A 24,674-nucleotide genomic window follows, 5' to 3' on the forward strand; every position below is an offset into this window, starting at 1 on the left:
AAAGAAGCGAGACTCTGTTGTAAGACCGTATTGACTTGAAAGGTAAACGAGGGGCAGCTGCAAGTAATAAGGCAGCTGCAACCATTTACCTAGATATCATGCAGGATTACATATAGGGGCCAGGTTAACGCTGATCTTTACGGATTGAGAGAGGAGCTCTCGTTATTAAAGAGAATTACGTGTTGTGTTTTGTTGTGTTTGTCTGTGTAATTGTCTGTGTTTTTTCACCACTAGACAGTTAAAGCACACCTCCGGAGCTGTCGCCACGAAAGCACTATCAGGAGCACCACTGCACAGAGCACCTGCACGTTTGGATTCACCCAGGACTGGTGACCGTGCCTTTGTTTTCTGTTCAGGACTGTACCGTGTTATTCAACCCCCCCCCCCCCCCCCCCCCCCCCTTTACCCCCCCGTGCTTGTTGTGTACTGCCGGGGATATATAATTTGATGGTCACCAGACCTGGAAACGGCACAATAAACACTTATTCACAGAATTACCGTTGTCTGTTAATCACTCCTGCACCGCATCACCGCTACACCTGTTCCCCTTACCAGCCACTTTGCCATAGTACTGTAAATAGGCAGTTAATTAAAAAGAGTGGGGAAATGTACGTTACCGGTACTGCCACTAATGAGAAATTATGGTAACTAAATTATTTTTGGGGGCGAGGTTGGTTTATGTCAAAAGCGTCTAATGTTTAATAAAAAATGTGTATGTAGTTAAAACATGATTTATATTATACTATTATTGATATTTGAGTTGTTTTACTAATGTGTATCTTGTGATGAAATCTGTTAGTTGGTAGTGTTCATTAAAGGGAAGTTTATCGGTATGCGGCTGCAGAGGCGATGTAACAAACTGGCACAGGTTTTAGGAGAATCCACTTCTAGTTACCTTTCTTGTAGTGTAGGAGTTACACATAACTTGGTTCCCCTCCCTTGATATACATAGGGGTTTGGGCATAAACTAGCCACAGCGCTAAAGTAAATGAGGAGCGGAGAATAAGACATAGGTCCTCCCTCTACACCGAACTCTATTTCACTGCCATTCTCATATCCACTTTGATATCTGACACGTCCAGCACTTCTTTAATCTGTTCTGTATACCAGTCTGACAGGGTGGGATCGCTGCCATTACTGTATGCAACCCTCTGATTGGTGGAAGTATTATTGGCGATCCAATCAAAATAGCCAATAAAACCAAAATTAATTATCCGCCCGTTACATGGTGTAGGTTAAGATGTAAGCTCTAATAAAAAAATCTTGAACCTTCTAACGTCCATCCCGTCCCCAGAAGTATGCACCCCCCCAGTTTGAGAACCACTGCTCTAGGGCACATACAACTGTTGCATTGTGTTCAATACAACATCTTAAAACTTACCTGCAGTCTACAGTTTCTGGAGGTGTGTGATTCGTTGCAAGTGAAACTATTAATTAAATGTCTGCTAAAACAGTATCTAATTTACAGTAACTCATTATAACACCTACAAAGTCACTGCAGCAACTTGGAGAACAACAAAGAAGGCCTTCTAAAAAGGAGGCTGTGTGGTCTAGTGGTTAAAGAAACGGGCTTGTAACCAGTCCAGTTCAAATCCCAGCTCAGCCACTGACTCATTGTGTGACCCCGAGCAAGTCACTGAACCTCCTTGTGCTCCGTCTTTCGGGTGAGACATTGTTGTAAGTGACTCTGCAGCTGATGCATAGTTCTCATATCTTATAAAGTGCTTTGTGATGGTGGTCCACTATGAAAGGCACTATATAAAAATAAAGGATTTAATATTCCATTTGTGACCTGCTTCCACCATTACCATCCCTAACGAAAATCAGGGCCAGGACTTTGAGTTATCACAATGTAATAGAAGTGCCAAAAAAGCTCCTAGTGACTAAAATAGTGACTAAAATGAGTTATCTGTATTTATGTTGCATTAAGGGTGTAAGTACAATGAACAATACATTTCACTAGCTTATAGATAATGGCGCAACAGGAGGAAAGAAAGCTGCAGCCTGTTACACAGCTCTTTCTAGTAATATTTGTTGTTTTCTAACGTTCCTTATTTAATAAATAAGAACGGCTTCAATTTAGTTCACCTGCATCATTCCTTGACTAATGGCACACTGAAGTCACACGATGGTTTTAATCCATTATGAAAGACAAGTAGTGACAACTCGGCACTGCAGCAAACAGCAGAAATGGCGAACCCGGTCTAAATCTTTGATAAACTAAAATGTAATTTTTGAAGGGAATGCCAGCACTCACAGCTGTATGCCACTGAAGAAAGACCCAAAGAGTCCAATCATTCCTAGAAACTCCACCCGACTGAGGTTCTTCACAATGAACTCCTCACACACATTGGAGATGCCATACAGTGTGGCTCCAGCCAACACCAACAGGTCTCCCAGGAGCTTGTGTTCTCCTAAACCAAGAGGGGGAAACCACATTTAAAACCACACCTGAAGGTCACACAAATAAAGCCCCTTAACATTACAGTCTTACACAGTTGCAATGTACAGTACAGAAGGCAAGTGAAGGCCTCAGGGGCAAGTCCTTTAAAAACGCAATGTGTTTTATGGCAAGAGCACATGAAATGGCACATTTTCTGATTGGAATAAAACAAGCCCTGCAGTATAAAACTAGAAAGATAAACAGTTTGAATCTATGTGAAAATTCAAGTCTGGAATAAAATAAAGAGGAATAAAGAAGGGAATTGTTATCAATATATTTGTTTAATGCATCTTTAATAAAAATCATTTTATCATTCAATTTTTGTCCTTTGCTAAAGAAATTATAGGAAAACATTTTAAATACATTCATACATACACATGTCATTAAATAAACATGGCTCTGCAGGAGTTAAAATACCAGGTAAAGTACAGCGCAAGGGCAGTCGTGCATCTAAATGTGCACGTCAAGCGGACACATTTGGACAATTAAGCATGTACAAAAGCTTTTAGGGACCTACTGCCAAGAATCTGGACCTGCTGTAAATTGCATGAGGAGGACTAAAAACCACAGCTCTACCACCAACAACATAAAACGCTGAAGCTGAACTCAAAGTAGATCTCTGTATTTGCCAGCACAGCCACTGTGATTAAAGAAGCTAATAAGAAAGTATGAAATGCTGAAATGACATATTATGTCACCCCAGCTAGCAGGTTCTCAGCTCCCTGTGCCTTCATGCAGAATATACCAGTTACAAGGAAAGCCAAACTGATAATGACAGTCCCGTTATATTTATTTACCAAGGTTAGTAAAACACAGTTAAAGGTCAATAATACATGTGCATATTAATAATAAAGTCAGCAGGAAAGTCATGTGATGTGTGTATAAAGATCAAGTTATACATGCTAAACTGAACTTACCCAGCCCCTGCTGCCTTCCAGCCAGCACGTCAGCTCCCACCATGCAGCCAATCCCCAGCAGGCATACTCCGATTCCAATGAAGTGAACTGCCTTGTACCTCACCAGCAAGAAGAACCAGGACAGTAACAGCACCACAGGCATAACAAAGCAGTCTAGCAGCTGCAACACATAAGAAACCAGTGATTAATACTCACTGTGGCAATAGTACCAATGAAGGAACCTGGCCATAAAATATCTATAAAGGATGATCATCATCACGTGTTACTGTTTCCTTGGGAGCTACTTTAGAGCGTTTGGGAGATGCTAATCTGGCAGCAGGGAAAAACTAACAAAACTAAATCACAGTGTTTAATTGGTGTGAAAGCATAGAAAAACTCATTTGGCCATACTAAAGTGCATGCAGGAGCTCTTAAATAACAATCCATATTATGCTTGTATATATGAAGCTTTTTAAAATTAACATTCTTAAAAAAAAAAAACACAGGTGTTACCATAGCATATTGGTAAATGCTTTATTGGCTCTACGTCCATTTTAGCTTGGAAATATCTTACCAAATTGGCTAGAAGTCAACATTTATTTTGGGGGTTTTTCTTACTGTTATTTTAATTATTATTTAAACAGGGTATCTTAGCCTCCATACTGATTATCATTGAGGAACTGTCCAAGGGATGTGGTGCGGAAATTAAGCTTTTCAAATAAGGTGTGCATTAAACAGTTTTTAATCGCTATAGTAAAGTTCACACCCATGCCTGCTTCTGTGTCATAGCATCAGCTGTGAATCAAATTTAAAATCAATTTGCTCGAGTACCGCCTTACCGATTTTTGACTTGCCTTACAGAAAGCTCAGTTCACATCTATTAGACACAATTGGTCTAAATGTATTTTATTATCAACCAAAACTAGCCAATCATTGCTCTGCAACTACGAAAGCAACCGGTCCTATACCTGCCACTGGGCATCAGTCACTCCACGGCCTGGCAGCTTGACTGGAGCACACCATCTTTCAACAACAACAAACTGAAACATGGACAGTTCAGTAACATTGCTCCATTCGGATATCTGGCACTGTCCAGATAAACTATAAGCAGCTCTTAAAAGTAAAAAGGTACTTGTTTAATAATGTTATTTATTTATTTTTTTTAACTCATACTACCTATGTTATCCTTTATGAAAATTGTCGGGATTATTTTCCTAAAACATTTCTCAGTGGAAAGGTACCTGACAAATCAGTAGAAGTTCAAAGTAAATCTTTGACTCAAAGTGTTGTTTTAAAGAAAATAAAGAGAACAATTGTTTTCTAACAGCGATAGTGCCCTCTCGATGAAGGCTCTACCAGGGTGGTAGTTGATCTTGTCTCTCGGCTTGTGAAGCTTGACTCCAGTCGCGGTCAAGTACCACACAATAGAGTTTCTAATGATATAGTATATATTTTCAATAGTAATGTAGAACATTTTTATATATCAGTATTATATCAATTGACATTGTCATCCAGTTAGATCCCATACAGGTTTGCTTTGTTGTGTGGTTTAATCTTTAAAAAAGTATTATGGGGGTTTGCAAGAGTGTGGTAAGAGAGTAATATTTGCAAGGGCATGTTGAGTTGATGCACCATGCTGTAGGCAGGATCTCCAAGTACAAAATAGCAGACAGGCCATACTGTAGTTTTCTTTCTCATCTTGTAGTGGAGGACATCTCTGTCAGCATCACGTGGAGACAATGGCAGGAGATCTGTCCATGCTACTCCCAGTATGACCCATGGCTTACAGGATGAACAAATACCACTGATCCTGTGTATGAATCAGGGTAGTTTTCATTGAGCTACGGTATTAGAAGTCCCTGGGTTTACATAATGGATTTTTCACTGAAAGCTGTGGCCATGTATAAGAACATCATCTCCCAATTATATAACAGGATTCTTTTGGTCTGCTCTACACTGGGCTGTAGGAGTCTGCATTTGAATAGTGATTAAGCAGTTTCAAACCACATTATAGTTTAAATTAAAACTAAAGAAACAGCTTTATTATAACTATACACTTTTATAAGAAATGCCCCTTTATATCCAGTCCAGTATTTAGTGCTAAAGAAAATAGACACTCCCAGTTGACTACTGTAATCCAGTTGAATGAAATGTTTTCTATTTTATTTGATGAAAGAAAGTGGTCTCCCAGGAATTCACATGACAGATTGTTATCTTTCCCTCAGAATCCCTTTACACCGCAACACAATGCAGCTGCCACAATAGGTTGCATTTTTTAAAAAGGCCCTAAACATGTGTTCCAATTTTCTAGTGCACTTTAAGAATTCTTCTAATGGAATACTGACACAGTATGTGGCTTGTTTATCCAGTCAGCATGCCAACACACTTTTCTAATATAAAATGACACCGTATGTGGCTTGTTCACCTAGTCACCATGCCAACACACTTTTCTAATTTAATAAAATAGCGCTCTGTAAGGAAGATTGTGAGGAACAGCACCTTCAATTTCCCTTATCTACTGTTTTCAGTGATCTTCCGATTGTGTTTGAGAGCAAGTCTTGCTGATGGATCTATTTTTCTGCTTTACCCATAATATATAAATTTGTTTTGCCTTTGTAATTTCCTCTTTGTTCTTTTCCGTCGGTGCTGCCCAAATTTACATTAATGATTTGAACACATTAGTCTTCTGTTTATATAGAAATAATGCTGATATAGTGTATTCAGCCCTTCATTTTCAGTTTGTACTGATTTTCATGTGAAAACATTGATTTATTCTAAGAAAATCCATACCTTTGCTTTCGGTAGATTTATGTATATAAATAAATAATTATTTTTAGTGCAATACTAAAGTAGTACTATAGGGTAACTTCTCCAGCTTTACACAGCCACTGTGAATGGAAGCAGGCAAGCTACATTTGCAACAGTCTTACCACTAACATTAACTACAAAATGTTTATTTTTTTGATTTTCTTTTTTTTTTTTTTCTTCACAGATATTTACAGCCTGGTGAATGCAGTTAATTAAAAAAGAAAAACACAACAGCAAGCTACCAGAATTTATTTAATTAAGCAAAAACATAATTAAAAAAAAAGGAAAAGTAAGTAGAAGTTCAGAAGACTATCAAAATAAAATATTATTTGTAATTTACTGTGCAATCAGGAGATCAGAAGTGTCAAGAGTAGTCTCAGAAAAGGGAAATGACGCTGTCCTTTTAAATCTACTCAATGGTGAGGTTTCATGACATTCGGAAATAAAATGAAGCACTAGAGATATACAGGTGGTATTTATTGTTTGGTATTTCTTTGTTTTCTTCAGAAAAGCTATTAGTTTGCTACGTTTTAACTTTTTATTGGTGGGGGGGGGGACGGGACGGACAGAGTCCAGTGCAGTTGTGATGTTTTGTGTAAATTTCCAGGTGGCAGGCTAATGGTGGATTTGATCTTCTGTAATAAAAGGTCTTCTCATATCGAGTATTGCTTATGAATACTCTCCATGTATATATGAGATTATTATCAAACAACTATTCTGTTTTTTTCTTCTTTTTTGGGATGCATGCTTACAGGAGCCTGGGTGATGTGCCTACCTCTAATGCTAAATCATTTTATTTCTAATTAGGAACTTTATAGCTTATGGGCTTTTACAACAGGATGTACTGTAATATTTTAGTTTGGTTGAAATATTGCAAAATCATGACATTTTTGCAGAAAGAGCTCATGATCACAGCTCCATTGTTAATTTACACATAACCATTACTTCTTTCAAATTACCAACCCGAACTTTGACATTCACCCACATGTCAATCACAAGAAGTTTCTCAGTAGCATAGGAGGCGCGTGAGTCTTTCGTTTGGGGAGACCGGTATTCCACATTTTTCCCCCTGCATTTATTGTACAGTAAGTTCAGAAACATTCATATTCTGGCACCACAAACACTGTTCTGAAAGGTGGCATTTGTTCAAACAGTCGAAGGAAGTAATAATATGTTCTGATTGTAGCGTCACATGCAGTTACAAATTCAAAAAAACAAAACAAAACATTGATCTTCTCTCAAAAATATTTTTTGTGTTGGTCAGAACAATTTCTTGTGAGGGTTTGGGCAATTTATTTTGGGAAGGCTTAGCCTCCCCCCAAGCCTCTTATACGCACCACCCATGCTCAGTAGGTACAGCAGGACTTACATTTCTGTAACACATTTCTGGATAGGTTTCACTACAAGGCTTGTACGGTTCTTACTGTTGGAAATCAGGCTTATCTATGATTACCTATTAAAATGGATTCCCTCAATAATCTGTCTCCATTTGTCCTCATTTCTATTTAATTAGTATCTCTTTTCCAACACAGAACATATGTCAAAATAGCATATTAAAAACCCTAGGCTCCTATTGTGTCTTGCCTATGTCTGAGGACTCCGAATAGGCTTTTAAATGTTGGCAATGAGCTTACGGTACATTAAAGCAAGGGTATAAAAAACAAGCAGAGAGGCATAATGTGACCCTGTGGAATTAGCTCTGTAAATAAATTGGGTGGGAAAAAAGAGAGATGAATGTTGTATTAAGATACTGAATCGTGCTTCCTTTATCTCTGTAGAATAAAAACATAGAGGAAGGCTATAATTTTTCTTACAAACAACATGGGATTTCAATCGTGTGATTGTGAACTGTAAACAAATCCATCCCTTCTGGCTTAAAACAGTGAAGTTAATTTCACATTTCTATAGGACCAGACCAGGGGCCTTATCGTCTTTGTTGTTAGCCATTCCTCTGTCCTAGAGGTGTTCTCTTCTCTCTCAAAACCATACAGATCTTGGCAACACAAGGAAGCCACTTTCCTTTCTTACTGTTGGCCCCGCTTTTCTTCTATATCTACAGCACCTGGCAGAACAATCACCCCTGCTTCTCTTCATGATTATCTCCTTTAGTTGCTGCTCATCTGTTCCCATTTCCTGTTTCAGTTAAAGGAGTTTCTGATTTGCCCTTCTTGATGACTGTTAGCATATTTTCCATTGGTTGATGATGGAAAAGGATAATTTCAGTGCCATGTATTCATACTTGGCAAGAGGTTAAGACATATCGTACTGTTTTCAAAATCCAAACTATAAAGGCATAGTAATAATTATCCATCCTCTGGTACATCTATTTTTTTTTTTAAACGGAAATAGACTAAGCCACAGGGGACATTTCTGTGCAATTGTCTGCTGTCTGTCATTTCCAATCTATAAAACCAGAGGGCTTACCAAATTGATTTCCTTTCCCTACAGTAAACAGTGTGCCTGCAAAGAGCGAGATCAAGGTGAGATTAGAGCGGAAGAAAGATTCCTTCTCATTCCATGAATGAAAAACAACTCCTATGGATTTTCTCCTCCTCCCTTCTGGATGTACTGTATGATGAGAGGGTGTCTTCCTTTTCCCACATTATTTCATTAAAAGCAGAGCAACCAGAACAATAAGATATATTAGGGATGTTTTGTGTTGCTAAGGATTTACTTGTCCTGTAGCAAACACACTGAATGGACTGAACGGAGAAGGCATTTAGCATGGGATGCAAAAAGTCTTACACCTTGTCAAAACAATGTTCTACCAGAGTAAAGTTTGTTTAGTTTCATTAGGACTGACGTTATGATGATTTCCCCAAGAATCACACAGCAAGTCAAATGTTTAAAACTAGGACGTCATAGATCCAAGTAGCCAGGAGGCCCCAGTGAAAGCATTTTCAACGTGATGTCTGAATGAAGCATTAATATCCTAGGTAGTTCAAATAAAGACCAGAAAATGTTATCAGAACAATGGTGACTGTCTGAATGCACATGCTCTTATATATCTAAAAAGGTAAATAAAAATAGCACAAATCTTCACAACTTCACTGAAGACAAGAGAGAGGGCGAGATGAAACAAAAGAGACCTACCTGCACACTTGTCAGTGTGGTGTACTGATAAGCTTTGATTACCAGGTAATTGGCTTCTATATCTACCAAGCTTAGTATCATGTACTTCCACCATCTTCTTTTCAATATTACCAATAAGTTCTCTTCTCCTGGGGGACACAAGGGAAAAAAAACAGTTACTTAATCAGGTTTCTAAAGTACTACAGTACTGTCTATATCTAAACACCTTAAAACAATTTAATAAAATTTCAACAGTAAACCACCTGGGGTTTATTCCAGTTTGCAGCTGGAATATAAATAGAAAGAACAAAGCTGTTTGAAATATATATATATATATATATATATATATATATATATATATATATATATATATATATATATATATATATATATATATATATACATCAATCAATCACATATATACACATACACACACACACACACACAATGGTTTGCAGAAGTATTCACCCCCTACCAATAATGTCACATTTTGTTGAATTACAAATAATGTATGCACAGTTTTTCGAACAAACTTTTTTTATTCAAAGCTGTAGTGGTTAAACTGAACACTGTTATATGAGGAGGAGGTTAAATGTCAGCAAAACGTGCAAAGAAAATGTACAAAATGAAATGTACTGGTTGCATAAGTATTCATTAGAATGCCCCTTAAGTCAGTACTTGGTAGAAGCACCTTTTGCAGCAATTAAGGCTATGAGTCTTTTTGGATAGGTCTATGTTAGCTTTGCACAGTACGATGGTGAAATGTTTTGCCCATTCTTCATGGGAAAATTGCTCTAGTTCTGATAAGTTTGTTGGGGATCGTCAAAGGACTGTAATCTTCAAGACTCGCCATAAATTTTCGATTGGATTCAAGTCAGGAATTTGACTGGGCCACTCAAGAACATTAATTCTCTTCTTGTTCAACCACTCCAGTGTGGCTTTGGTTTTGTGCTTCAGTCATTGTCCTGCTGAAATGTGAATTTCCTCCCCAGTTTCTTGGCTGACTCAACCAGTTTTTCCTCAAGGAGTTGCCTGTACTTTGCACCATCCATTCTCCCCTCTATCCCGACAAGCTTCCCAGTCTCTGCTAAAGAGAAGCATCCCAATAACATGATGCTGCCACCACCATGCTTGACAGTTGGGACGGTGTTGACCGGGTGATGTTCAGTGTTGAGCCTGCGCCAGACGTAACGCTTGGAATTTAGACCGAGAAGTTCAATTTTTGTCTCGAACACAAATCCTTTTTCAATGACTAAGTGCCATCTACATGCTTTTTTGCATGTTTTTTTGCTTTAAGATGATGCTTTTTGAGTAATGGCTTCTTTCTTGCCACCCATCCATACAGGCCAGCTTTGTGTAGGGACTAGCTTATTGTTTATGTGTGAACACTGACTGACATCTCAGACACAGAACTTTGTAGATCTCTGAAGGTCAATGTCGGCTTCAGAGTGACATCCCGAACCAGTTTCCTGCATGCATGTTCCACTTCTTAATGATGGATTTCACTGTGCTGAGAGGGATAATCAGCACTTTTGAAATTTACTTGTACCCTTCTTGTGCTCTGTGTGTCTCTACTACTTTATCCCTGACATGTTTCGAAAGCTCACTGGTCTACATGGTTGCTTTGTTGGATCACTATGTGAGTTGCAGCTTGAAAGTCTTTATATACCGCAGGGAAATTATCTACAAGTTAAACCACTTTGAGTACACACAGGCTGAAACCATTTCACTAATTTTGTGACCTTTCAAACAAATCATTTGTACCTGAGCTGATTTAGGGCTGCAGTAGCAAAGGGGTTGAATACTTATGCAACTGAGATTAATCTGTTTTGCTTTGTAAATCGTACTTATTTATATTCTATATGCATTTGTTTTACTTTATCAATGTGGAGTAGTTTGTGTAGATTCTACATGTAAAGTCTAATTTGAAAGCGTCATGGAGCACGCTCAAGTGCCAACAAAATGTGAAAACTTTGCAGGGGGTTGAATACTTCTACAAACCACTGTATATATACACACACAGAGTCACAGACAAAAGTATTTGGGCAGTTAAAAAAAGAGAAAAATCACAAAGTAATATCTATAAAGTCTAATTGTTTTATTGAAAAATATAAATTTGAGATTCAGCTTTATAATAAAACAACACATTATTACATAACATGGATAAAATGAAAAATAACATGCAAAAACTAATGACATACTTTGACATAAGTATTTGGGCACCCTCTCATTAGTATTTTGTGTGCCTAAACTTTGCTTCCTTTATAGCTTGCAGTCTTTTTTTGTATTTTGAAACAAGTTCCTGGCATGTTTCCGGAGATATTTTTGCATTTTCTTCAACACATGCATCTTTGAGTTCTGCAACTGACTTTGTTTTCCTGTTTGCAACAGCAGCCTTCAGCAGTCTGGTGACTGAGATGGCCAATCCATAACTACAATCTTTCTTTTTTTCAGAAATTCCTTTGTAGACTTCGCAGAATGCCTAGGGTCATTATCCTGCTGGAATACAAACCTCTGTTCAATAAGCCTTCTAGCACCGGGTAACAAATGAGGGTGCAAAATGTATTGATATTTTGCAGCATTCATTGATCCTTCTACAATACAAAGGTAACCAGTGCCTCAGGAAGAAAAACAAGCCCATACCATCTCACAACCTCCACCATGTTTAACACTGGCCACGATGAACTTTTCTTTAAATTCTTCTCTCTTCCGCCTAACATATTGTTCCTTTCTTCGTGAAAAAAGTTATATTTCTGATTCGTCTGACCATAAAATGTGGTTGAAGAAATCATCAGGCTTCAAGTATTCACTGGAAAACTCCAATTGCTTTCTTTTGTGTGCTGTTTTTAACAAAGGTTTGCATTGGTTTTTGCACATGGACATTTGTCTTGTTAAGGTATCGTTGAATTGTCCACTTGTGAATTTCTTGACCATCTTCTCTCAATTCTTGTGTCAAATCTTTTGCAGTAATCCAAGGACTTTGCCAGGCTGCACTTCTAGATTTTGCACAAATCTTTCTTGGTCATCAACACCTGAAGCAGTAGTTGCTGTTCTTCTGTGTTTGTCAATAATAGCCCACACAGTGCTTTTCGGTAAACCATGTCTTTCTGCTATTTCTCCTTTTTCATTTAGTTGTATCACTGCCATTTTGAGATAATGTCTATAATCTTTAATTTTAACCAATGTTGTTGCTTTTTAAATTTCCAATTTATTTTTCAGCATTTGATTATGTATTTATTTATTCTATAACTATCATCAGGTGTTGGTTTTCAATCATGATAATTGTCAATAATTAACAAAGAATGGGTTTCATACAAAATATGTGGATTGCCCAAATACTTTTGTCAAAGTATGAAATTAGTTTTTGCATGTAATTTTTCCTTTTATACATCTTATGTAATAATTTGGTGGATTTTTTTTTTACAAAGCTGAATCGCTAATTTACATCTCTCAATGGAACATTTAGAAATGACATTAATAATTTTCTTTCTGGTTTTTCTCATTTTTTTTAACTGCCAAAATATTTTTGTCTAAAACTGTGTGTGTGTGTCTACATATATAGATATATATAGACACACACACAGCAAACAGCTGAAGATATATTATAAAACTATGATGGGCTTGAATCAAAATTTGCAGTTTCAAGAAGTTATACTGTGGCTTAATAACAAATATGAAAAGGAGTGCTAGACAGTAATGTCAAATCATTGAAACATAACCTCCAGCGTCTGAACAGAAACATTTTTCTAACGATTATAGCTTTATGTGAGAGTTAAATTAAATCTTTTGCCGACTACAATTTAGGAATATAGTCTGACAGTAGTACAAAACAAAGGAATGACACTCAGAAGAAGAGTGCTAACTTTCAATACCTTTAGACCTGCCTAGAAATTAATAAAAACTCCATACAATTGAACCCTGCAACCTTCAGACATAATCTTTTGCTTAAATGAAATTAACTAAACCCAAAAGGGCCAAATTAAAGTCTTCATCATTCCCATTCGTTGCACTTAATAGACATGGCTTTTGGACCCATCGGGGGAAAAAGAAGTCTTACACAACAGAAGGCAAGAATGCCATGACAACCCAGAGTTTGCTTAGGGGAGACTGGCTTTTACTTTCTCTTTTGACTGTAGTCCCTCCAGCTCTCATAATAGCAGCTGCTCTTCCTTCTCTCATATTTCAACCTCAACATTAACCAAGCTACCATTTTTCAAAGTTCAGCTGTTTATAACTGCAAAGTAACCTTGAGTGGTCTGTAGGCAATACCTTGATAGTTTATCTGGTCTGTACAGCGAGCAACGGGGTCAACTACCAACTACGAAATGCAAGTGTTCTACTTTTTTAACAGAGGCAAAGGCACATTAGCTTTCAGGCACAGATGCTGTGTAATAACATACAGTAGAGAGCCATGTGTGGCCACATAAGTGCAGGCTACAGTTCCCAATCCGCACAGTAATGTGTTTTCTTCAGACAGTTTTCTTTGACAAGAAACATAGGACAAGAGATTAAGCTGGTGACCTAAATCGCCAATCATTTGCACAGCAGGTAGCCTAGTGACAAAATGGGACTCTGCAAAATTAGTTAATTCTATTGGGCAATGGAAAATTTTATTGTTCAGGGATAATGTTTTTGAAAGTGCAGTGTACCTGCTAGAACTGATGCTTTCAACCCAGGTTTATTAGGCAAACCTGTATTGGAAAATTGCATGTTAAGATTTTCAGAAACATTGTAGCAGCATTATTTTAGTTGGTGCACTGGGTTCATATAAAATACAGGTATTTCAACACAATATTGGTTTAAAATTACATCAAAAGCCACTTGGGACAAAACACCAAGTTTCCCTTTTTTTAATCGATTTACACCCCGAATACTTTATTCCAAAGCTGCTCTTTGAGCCTGTGACGTGACTCCGCCCCAGAGGGATCAAAAGTACTGCAATCACAGATCTCAGCGTCATTTTTCCTTCTGGCTTCTGGAGAAAAAGGATGTTTCTATTTCAGGGAACCAGCTTTATGATAACAACCTAACGTTCCCATTCAAGAAAATTTAACTATTACTGAATGGGTAAGTATACCCAAGACGTCGCAAGGGCTTGATGGCACAACGACCGGTATGCTACAAGGCTTAGCCTGTGCATTACCATAGCTAGCGTGAAAATGACATGTGCACCCTGGAATAAAGCCCACAAAGTTGCAAGGCCCCTGGTGGAATGGGCATTGAGCTTTTTGGAGGAGCAAGTTGGCCAGCTCATAGGCAGTCCTGACTATTCCACACAGTGCCCCAGCCTAGGCTGGATGCGTCTGTTGTGACGACCTCCCTTCTAGTGACACTACCCAGCGCTACACTGAGGCGTAGATGTTTGTGGCTGGTTTACATGTTGCTTGGAAAGCAGAACCAGCTCCTTAGTGGAATCCTGCATACTGAGAGAGCGCTGCAGCATCTTGTCCACCGCGGGACCAAACACATGCCCTGGAATGACCGGGGCGTCCAACAGAGGTGCTTTGTCCCCGTCAGGAACGGAATTGGTACTGGTTCAGAAGCTGGTAGGCATCGGTACAGTTTGGTACCGGTTTGGTGGCTTTGGCACCGATCCAGAACCATGTCAGTTTGGCACCAGTTCAGTGACTTCGGTTTGGTACCAGTGCCTGCTTAGTTTGATATTGTACTTAACACTAGAACTGCCAAGATAATCATTTTTATGGTTTTAAATTTTAAAATTTAAATTACTCAGCATGTGTTAAAGATCCGCGTTTATCTGTTCTTGACTTTTTCTAAATATGTTTATTAAATACCCTGACTGTGTTTGAAAGTCTGAATCACAAAAATCAAAAAGTTATAAGCACTTCTACCTAGAACCGCCAAAAGCCATCATTTTGACAGCTTATTACAATACATGCTTTTACTGTTAATATAACCTAGAATATGTTATTTGTATATGTATACACAAGCCAGTTTGTTCTCTACCTCCACTGAGTTTACAGCAGTATGTATTTGAATAGAATATTGCTCTTGTAGTCTAGATATGTGTTATCCAAATCTCTAGTGTAATCTTATCAATTCCTTGGAGAACTGCCATCTGGCTACGTGAGGATATATAGTCTGCTGTGTTATATATCACTATTCCAAGAATTTTTCATTTTTGCATTTTGATGTTTGAGCAACTACAGATATATTTGCCATGTCATCAGAAATTTGGAACGACTTCACTGAAAACAGCATTGCCTGCTTCAAGGACAAGCAGCTGTTCCCGACATAAACATGTTGATGCTGGACACTATACATGTCAAACAAACGTGATCAAGTTTTGGCTGGCAGCAGACCTGTGCAAGATGAAACTTGCCGAGCTGTTCAGAGACTGGGTGGCAATGGGGTACTTAGGCTGATGTAACTGTACTTAGGAAAAGGGATGAATGTTACCAGTGGAATTTTTTTTCACTGTAATTAGCAAAACGAAGGAAAAAAAAAACACCCTGGTTGCAACAGTAAACAAAGCGAGAAGAGAGTTTCCACCATCTGCACAAAACTTAGTACTAAGTGAAAGCACTCACCGGTGTCCAGTTGCTGTATTTTACAACGTACTGGACATGGCAGCCATCAATTATTTCATTTTGTACAAGGAATGCACTGGAGAAAATATCAGTAGGAGAGATATAATCTTGATGCTAGCCACGGAGCTTTGGCAGAAACATTTCGATCAGAAAACTGCAAAGCAGCAGGGAAACACAGCTCAACCTGGATACAGTGCGCATATGCAACAGAAAACAATGCCAACTAACTAAATGCAATAAAAATTAAACTTCTGATATCTGTGCCCAGTTTGAAAGCGCAATATGTGGTAAACGCACATCTCATTTTTCATGCTTAAAAAAACAAACAAAAAAAAACATTTTAAATGTTTGCCATTTATTTTCTTTAAAATAATTTAAACTCCCAGAAGCTAGGCGCAATAACTTTACCATAATGCATGCATTTTACACATAGGAAAATCTGCTATCAGTGAAATTATAGCAACATATATTAGATAAGATTTACTGAAATTATTTTGTTAGCATCATTTTTATAACTGAAATGCCATCATTCAGTTTCCTCAAGGCTATGATAAAGTACTCTAATAATACATTTTTATATACTATGCTTGCAAGAAAAACAAGACTAATGTGTTACTATGAGTTGCTTTAGGTTAACTATTCAGATTTGTTTTCTCCAGCTACATATATTTTTTTGCTTACCCATACCAATAAAAATGCAAGGACCATGCTAGGATCAAACAAGTTTGAAGCAAGATCTATGGAAGGATGATACAACAGAAAGGATTTAATGCATGCCTTGCACAAAAATGGATGATACACAGGGTGGAGGGATCGCACATTTAATCTGCGTCAAAACAAAACAGTCCTCTTGAAAAACATTTTTAAAAAACTGCTTTAAAATGTACAGGTTTTATTCTTCGACAAACATGTGCAACTGGAACGTTCTTGAGATTCAGGAATACACGTGTGCTTTTTAAATTCTTAGTATCATGCAGGAGACCTCACCACCACAGAAAGAATGCAAAAATAAAATCCATACTCTGTGTCCTCATTGACATATAATCTCCTTTTAATTAAAGAGGAAGTAGCGGGGTTCCGAAAAATATAGCGTTACACGTCCCCACGTGTTGCTACAACTGTTTAAATAACGTACCTGTAATTTTTATTTTCATTGTTAACATCCTGACAACTTTTACACTTATAACTATAAAGTCTGTTTCAAAGCCCTTTTCAAAATGTCTGCTCTAGTAATAATAAGGATTATTGCCCACATTGTCAAACAGGTAACACAGCAATAATGATCTACGATGTGGTGCGGAACGGAAAAGCCAGAGCAGTTATTGTTTTTTTTTGTTTGTTTGTTTTGTTATCGATCTTCCTGCAGTGATTTAGAGGACAGATCTCAAACCCTAGTGCGCTAGAGTGGCTGTTTTGAAAAGAGCTTTGAAACAGACTTTAAAGTTATAAGGGTAAAAAGTTGTCAGGATGTTAACAATGAAAACAAAAATTACAGGCACATGATTTAAACAGTTGTAGCAACACGAGGGGACGTATAAACCTATATTTTTCAGAAACTGTTATAGAGACTGCAAAATTCAGATATACAACATTTAACAACAATCTACAAATGTTTCAGGAATACCAAACTATATTTTGTTAATAAAATTCTGCTACTGCACCCGTAAAAATTAGTTCTCAGTTTGCAATTCTAAGTTTTTGTGCTGTGGAGACAATTTTTTCTAACTTACATTATTCATCCCTGGTTAACTGATGTTTTAAATAATTTTTTTAAACGGTAAACATATAAGCATACTATCATTCTCAAGGCAGTAACACTTTTGTTTAATTTTCGATTTAAATATTTTATCTACCTTTAAACTGAATAGTATTGTTACACTACTGTTACAAATTTGATTACTGAATGTTTTTCTACAGAATAACCATCTGCTACCAGTTCTGATACTTTATACTGGAATCGGAAATCATGGCCTTTGAAAGGACATACCATCTGTGTTCAAAATATTCTACTTTTATTTTGTATTCCTTTTCAGGAATCTTCTTCTGGGAGCTACAGTAGGAGATCTAAGATTTTTTTTTTTTTTATCACACAGTAATAGAATATAAATTGTTTGTTGGCTTTTGCATAAGTGTACACCTTGAATCGATATGGGCTTTCAACCTCCCCAGTGGAAAGAAGTCCACTCGGTGCGCACAAATTGTGCCAATTACTGTTATTTTGTCCTTCTTCTAGCCTCTCCACCTTACAAAATAATCACATGCTTCCAAAGGCAGTCAATCCAAGTCAATGTCACTTCTATTGCAACTAGTGGGCGAGCAAGTCTGTCAATTCTATTATGTTTTCACAAAATACAAAAGATGAGCACTATCTGTGCCATATAGAGGTATTTCAATTTTAATTATATAGTTCACAAGGGCTAAGAAGGTAAAATACAGCCTGATCTTTCAGGATTCATGTGCTTATAACTCAAACTATAATACTGAATACTGAAGAATGAGGGTTACTGAATATTTTGGTCATAAACTAGATACAATTCTGCACTTTGGAATACAAATTGTTTCATGTTTGGTGCAGGGGCTATGTGTATTGCTCAGACATGGCCCCTTTTTTTTTGGCTTGTATCTGCCATTGAAAGGTTTTCTCGGCTTTTTCCAGGGAAAAAACGACTAGAGACCTATGCTTGATGTCTTTTTTTGATGACCCTCTCCGACATCAGACTGAAAAGGGAAAATTATAATGTCGGACCTGGTCTGACATTCGACTGCAAAGGGTTAACTACTTATGTAAAACATTTAAAATGTTTCAATTTGAAGGTTCCCATGTGACATCATTTCTCTAATAACATAGCCTGCTAAAGCAGTACTAGGCTGAGTCATCTACAGGTGCTGGGGTGACTGGGTGACTCCTCATTTTAGTATAAAAATCAGATTTCAGTTGACTATTTCAAATTAGGCACAGTAGTGTACCACATTGGTCATGTGGGGAAAAATACTGTGGAATGGCACAACTAAAAGGGAAATAGAAAACTAGAACAAAGATAAGGCTTCACTGCTTACCAGTACCCTTTAAAGCAGGGCTCTTCAACTGGCGAACTGTGGGCCACGTCCGGCCCGCAAGGGACAACCAGGTGGCCTGCCGACAGTCAGCAAAAATTACAAAAATGAACTACAATAAATATCAAAAAGAAAAAAAAAAACACAAAAACCCCCAGTAATATCGTAAATCAATTTGTGATTTAGACGTGTGTCTTATTTGTGTATCCGACAAGCAGCGCACGCACCGCACCACCTCTTTCCAGTCACCAAGCCGCTCAACACGACTCGCGCAGCCAGATCCATTGAGCCCTGCTTTGTGTATTCTGTGGGGGATTTTAGTTTTTCACACGTGAAAGTTTTTTTTTCTGTCTTTTTCTAGTAAGAAGAGAAAGCTTGATGTTGAAAATTGTAGATTCAACAATGAGTGGACCAATAAATATTTATTTATTTTACCAACTGTACCGAACACAATGCCACTGTGTTTACTGTGCAATGAATGTGTGTCAGTAGTTAAGGAATACAGTGTGATTAAGGTGGCTCAAGGAAAAAAGTAAAAATTTTCGCATTGAAACTCACTATTAATTGTTACCGTATAACAGTTAAACTATTAATATGTCAGACACAAGTAAGGGAGCTGTTGCTGAGTGAATCTCGGTTTGAATAACAGAGATAGTCACAACTCAGCCTCTGAAGATTGTAGTTTCTTTTGTTCTTACAGTACTGTATACAAGGTATACAAATGACAGTTTTAATGTATGAACAGGAGAACATTGTTTTTTTAGTGCTTTTATTTTTTCATTATACGTTCATTGAAAAAATATTGACTGCAAAATCCTTGTATGGTCAATATATCATACATGACCAATACAACAAGCACTTAACGGTAATAAAATGTCTTTTTACTTTGAAAAATACTGTATGTGCGCTGTCCTATAGACCTTATTCTGCATTCTATACCTATACACACTGTACAATAGAGTATTTTTGAAATGTTAGTTTAATGTGCATACATTAATGGAGATTTATTTTCCTAATCTCATTGTTTTTTGTCTTTAAAAGGTATACCATACAAAAGATTAACAAATTGGTCAGAAACATCAAATGCCATTAGTTGGGAAATTAACCAAAATGTAGAAACATGATTACATCGATTTCCCATATGCTACCTACTCCTTTCCATGGGGCAAATTATTATTATTTTTTTTTTTTTAACTTATTCAAGTTTTCATTTTTTTGTCAGAGATGGAATAGAAACAGACAAGTTTTTTGTGTACTATTTTTTTCAGTCAAATTACCTTGCTCTCAGACTGTATATAATAATATATAATAGTATGCACTATTAATGTCACACACATTTTCAAATTCTGTTAAATTCTGGTAAAATGTGTAAGTTTTGTTCAATATAGTAACATTACGTTATATCATATTTGTTATATTGCTTAAAAATGTGCAGAGCAAAATACTTCTGTTCCGCCTACTTCTCAATTTTTTTTCCGATCTGGCCCCTTTGAAAAACTAGTTGCAGCGCCCTGCTTTAAAGGAATGTCAGCTAAAGCAAGAATTTAAATCTGTCATGAGTGAGATGTGCAGGTGACAGCTGAAACACACCTCTTCTGCAGCTCCCATGCTTACCTTTGTACTGGAAATTTCATGCTGTTATATTCTCATTATTTTCTTGTTCTTTGTTTCCAGGGCTCAGTTTTTTTCTAAACTGCCCTAGATGATTACACACACTAACCTTGGAACTCTGCTTTTTATTTTACAAACTGTGTGCTAATGGGTTTTATGGTCTGCTAAGTCAAGGGGTGACTGCCATTTTCCCTGTTGTGTATATTAGATTTAGCCCTACCATCTAGTCAGCCTTTCATTCAGTGAATATTGCAGGCAAGACCTGAATAATTCACACCTGCCACAGCAGAGCTTTCCGATTCCCTTTTAAATGGGACTCATGCCATGCTTCTATATTTTAGCACAACATCTTTATTTATGTTCCCCAAAAAATGTATTATTATAAGTCTAAGATTTTGTTATACTGTAACCTTAAGAGCAAATTTCACAGGCAAGAGTGGTTAGTCCACTATAAATATCTGAGAATGAAGACAGTGGTTGTTTGGTTTGAGTCAGTGTGAAATTTCAATTTCAAAAACAACTTTTATAGGTCAATAGGAATGATTACATTTAAACCTACATAAATAATACATGTTATCAAAAGCATATCCCATAGCAGTCAATACATATTAGTTAGCCTGATATTTTAACTGGACAAGCATGGTTTTGAGTAATCAGGGTCACTTACTCCCCTATGCCTAAACCTATATAAAAGGTCCACTAGAAATAAGCAATTCATTTCTATAAATTAGGGCTGACATACAAAGAAACATTACAGTAAAAATAACATTATCAGTCCTTCAGTGTTAAGAGTTAATCAGGCAAAAAACATGAATAAAATCAGCAGCCTCTCAATCTAAAAATAAAAACATCTTGTGGCGGTGTGGCAGGGTAAAGCCCTGCCAGTGTGTGTGTGTGTTGGTGTGGGGAATATTGGTTTGGCAGGAAGGGGGTTAAATTTCTCCCTGTCAAAACACGTGGGAATGTGGCTGGAGCCGACAACTGAATGATGATTAAATGAATAATTAGGCCCCAGCCACAGGTGTATAAAATAGGTGTTCACTGCTGTTAGGAGAAAGGACAGAATTAATGTTGGTGTTAGAGGTTTAGGTATGTGTGTTCTGTGCTGTCTCGCCCTGTATTGCTGTGAGTTTTGAAGACCTTTTGTTTTGGCCCTTGTGCCTTTTATTTTGTTAACGTGTTTTGTTTAGTGTTTATTATTAAATGTGCGCATTTGTGTTTAATCTTGGAGCTTCTGTGTCTGTCTCACTTTCTGGTAGAAACAGCTACCCTGCCACAGGTCCCCAACACTGAAAAGAATCCCCAAGGGCATACTGTAAATGGGATTTTATATATGGGAACAATTAAGACAGTAAAACAAATAAAGTGGTAAATACCACATGCTAAAACTGAAACTCCCTTTTCCCCCCTCAAACAAGTATGCTCTTGTGGCAAAGTGCCCGCCCCCTATGTATATAGTATACTGCATGTGCGCTGTTATTATTTATTTTTGTGTATTATGAGTTATTGTAAATATATGACCAGCGAAAAGCTGGTACCGTATTATAATGTATTATGATTTGCAGTGCGGGCGAAAAAAGCTATCCGCCATTATTTGTTATTGGTTTATTGTTTTAAGAAACCCACGTGAGGATGCGTGACTGGTCAGCTACTGAGTATTTAATTAGCTGACAGTCTTATTAAACTTGTGCAGACTCTGGCTGAGGGGTAGTAAGATAGCTGCTAGTTAACCCCTCGACCAGAAAATGAAAGAGCTGCAGCCTTGCTGCACGGGGAAAAGCTAATGAAGAGCTAAGAGTTGAGACGGGCGAAAACAAAGAGACAGTTGCTACTGCTGTTAGTATTGCACAAAGGTACTCGTTATTGAAATCAGTTTTGTTGGCCAACGTGCCCTTTTATTTTGTGTATTCTGTTTGTTTAAATCTTTATTCTTGTTTATTTAATAAAACACTGAGCGCCACAGCCCCTCACTTTCAACCCCAGTACTGCCTGTCTATGTGTTCCTTCCGGGGTCTATGATGTTATCCACCAGCCATCCTTGTCACAGCTCTGTATACTCTTTAGGTATAGTGGGAAATGATTGTCCCACAGGTAGATGAAATGACAGCTTTTAATCACTTAAAAAGTTTTCCATTTTAAGCCTCAAGTGCTTTCCATAATTTGCTGGTTTGATGAAAGTTAAGTAGTGCAGCTCACTTAATGCACTGTAGCATTAAATCAGAGGCACTTGTAGAATGGTTTTAATGCACAACCCAGTGACATTGTAAGGGTCGTGTAGTGCAGCGATATGAATTATGTTTAAGTTATAAAGCACTATGCTCTGCAGTAAATCTGTTTGTGTTTTGAACCATAGTTATTGCATGTGCTTGGGCATTTCTTTTGAACAAAGTTAAATAACCAAATATCGATACTCTAGAAATTCTGCTGCTGTGTTTTGCCTGATCCTGGCAGTCAATTGTATCATTGTAACAGCCAGAAGCAATCTGCGAGCAAAAGGTTCCAATTGCTTTCCTGGTCTTTAGAAATAGCTGCCTGGCACTTCATTTTCAGATGCCTATAATATTTTAATGAGAATATAAATGTGACGGACAATAATTACTTCCCAAAATAAAAAAAGTAAAGCTTTAAAAAAACATACAGACACAAAAGAGATGACTAGGGTAAGATTTTGAAAAATGTCAGCCCCCTGCGACACTGTAAACCCCCGTCCCAAACAATGTAACCTCTGACCTCTGCTTTGGTGCCTGCCTGAGTACATTAAAAAAATAAATAAAAAAAGTCAAACACATACTAGTTGTGATTTGGCAGAGCCCTGTCATTTTACACCAGATTCAGCCTTCGACTCCTTTGATTGGACAACGAGTGTGCACATACTGTTATCATGGCCTAGGGGGAAGGACGAAAATTCAAAACATAATTGGTGACTCTTAAAAAAAGTAATGCTTTTAACAGTGCATTTGAAGATGTATTGGAATACAAAAGAACAAGATGGTTATTCTAGTCTTTGGAAAAGAAGGTACAACGAACTTGATGAGCTAATTGTTTACAAATCATTCACAAAAGCGCAAAAGTGAGTGCTCCAAGTGCAAGTAGTGATTCAATACACCTGATATACCTTCAGTCACGCCCCCTTTGGTACCGAGTGCAATCACATCTCCTCACCTCCTTTTTGGATGGCAACTTCCAACTGACCTCGGAATTAACTGTCAAACCATCCAGTCCGGGGCACACTGTTCCTGTTATACCGCGCCCTCACAGGTCAGGAGGAAGATTGTTGACTCAGATTCACTCACTCTCTGTCACATATCCCATCGCTCAGAGTGGGAACCTGGCACTAAAGGAACACTCGGCTGAATCTATTTTCCCCATTACATCCCCCTCTCGAGAAAAGTAATCCACATTTTGGTGATCTTTACCTGCACGGTTGCAGTGCCAGATACCACAAATTATGCAGGCGTTGCTATCCTTCATAGTGCTTAATCATCTGAGTGGAGCATGGTCAGTAACAAGATTGAATGAATGTCCCAATAGGTAGTAGCGCAAGGTCTGAGTAGCCCATTTAATGTTCAGACATTCCTTTTCAATGATGGGCATGTTAACTCCTGGGGGAGCATCTTTTTACTTATGTAGAGTATGGAGTGTTCTACTCCGTCGACCTGCTGGGACAAGATCGCCTCCAGACAAACCTCCGAAGAGTCGGTGTGGAGGATGAATTTCTTGTCAAAATCTGGTGTTATAAGGGTAGGTCCTTCCTCTTGTGGTGGAGGTGGGAGCTGCAGGTAGTCTCTCTCTTGCGGTGGAGGTGGGAGCCGCATGTAGTATCCCTGTGATGCTGGGAACTGGTACTCCCTCTTCTCCTCCTCCTGAAGGGTGGGGCAGTTGACCACAAAGTGGCCCCACTCCACGCAGACAGGGCACAGGTTCTGGGCCTCGAGGGTGGATACAAAAACAGCCTGCACTGGGGATATGGATGCTCGTGCTCCCCCTTCTTGGCACTGGACACTCGCACTCCCCCCTTCTGGGCACTGGACACTCATGCTCCCCCTGTCTGGATCTTCTCCAGCTTCTTCTGGGGTGCTTGGTCCTGGTTTGCTCGGGCAGCCAACTCCTCTCCCTGGTATTGGGTGGGGCGGATGGCCACTGTGTGCCCGAACTCACCACAACCAGGGCACCACTCGTCTACAATGTAGACCTGGCCGACGTCCCCCTGTGACTGCTGTTGCTACTGCTTCTGCTGTT

The 24,674-nt window shown here is 38.1% G+C and overlaps 1 protein-coding gene across 1 annotated transcript in view; it reads right to left on the minus strand.

Annotated features, from left to right (window-relative positions):
• The window catches only part of slc35f1 (solute carrier family 35 member F1), an 88,154-nt gene that overhangs the window by 20,415 nt on the left and 43,065 nt on the right, over nt 1-24,674 (minus strand). The window contains exons 3-5 of the mRNA XM_041253106.1: nt 9,241-9,368; nt 3,361-3,520; nt 2,258-2,414 (exon numbers count right to left, since the gene is read on the minus strand). Of these exons, the coding sequence (XP_041109040.1) occupies nt 2,258-2,414; nt 3,361-3,520; nt 9,241-9,368 (445 nt within the window). The remainder of the gene's footprint in view (nt 1-2,257; nt 2,415-3,360; nt 3,521-9,240; nt 9,369-24,674) is intronic.

This window comes from Polyodon spathula, chromosome 6 (assembly GCF_017654505.1).
Source record: "Polyodon spathula isolate WHYD16114869_AA chromosome 6, ASM1765450v1, whole genome shotgun sequence".
Classification (NCBI taxonomy): Eukaryota; Metazoa; Chordata; class Actinopteri; order Acipenseriformes; family Polyodontidae; genus Polyodon; species Polyodon spathula.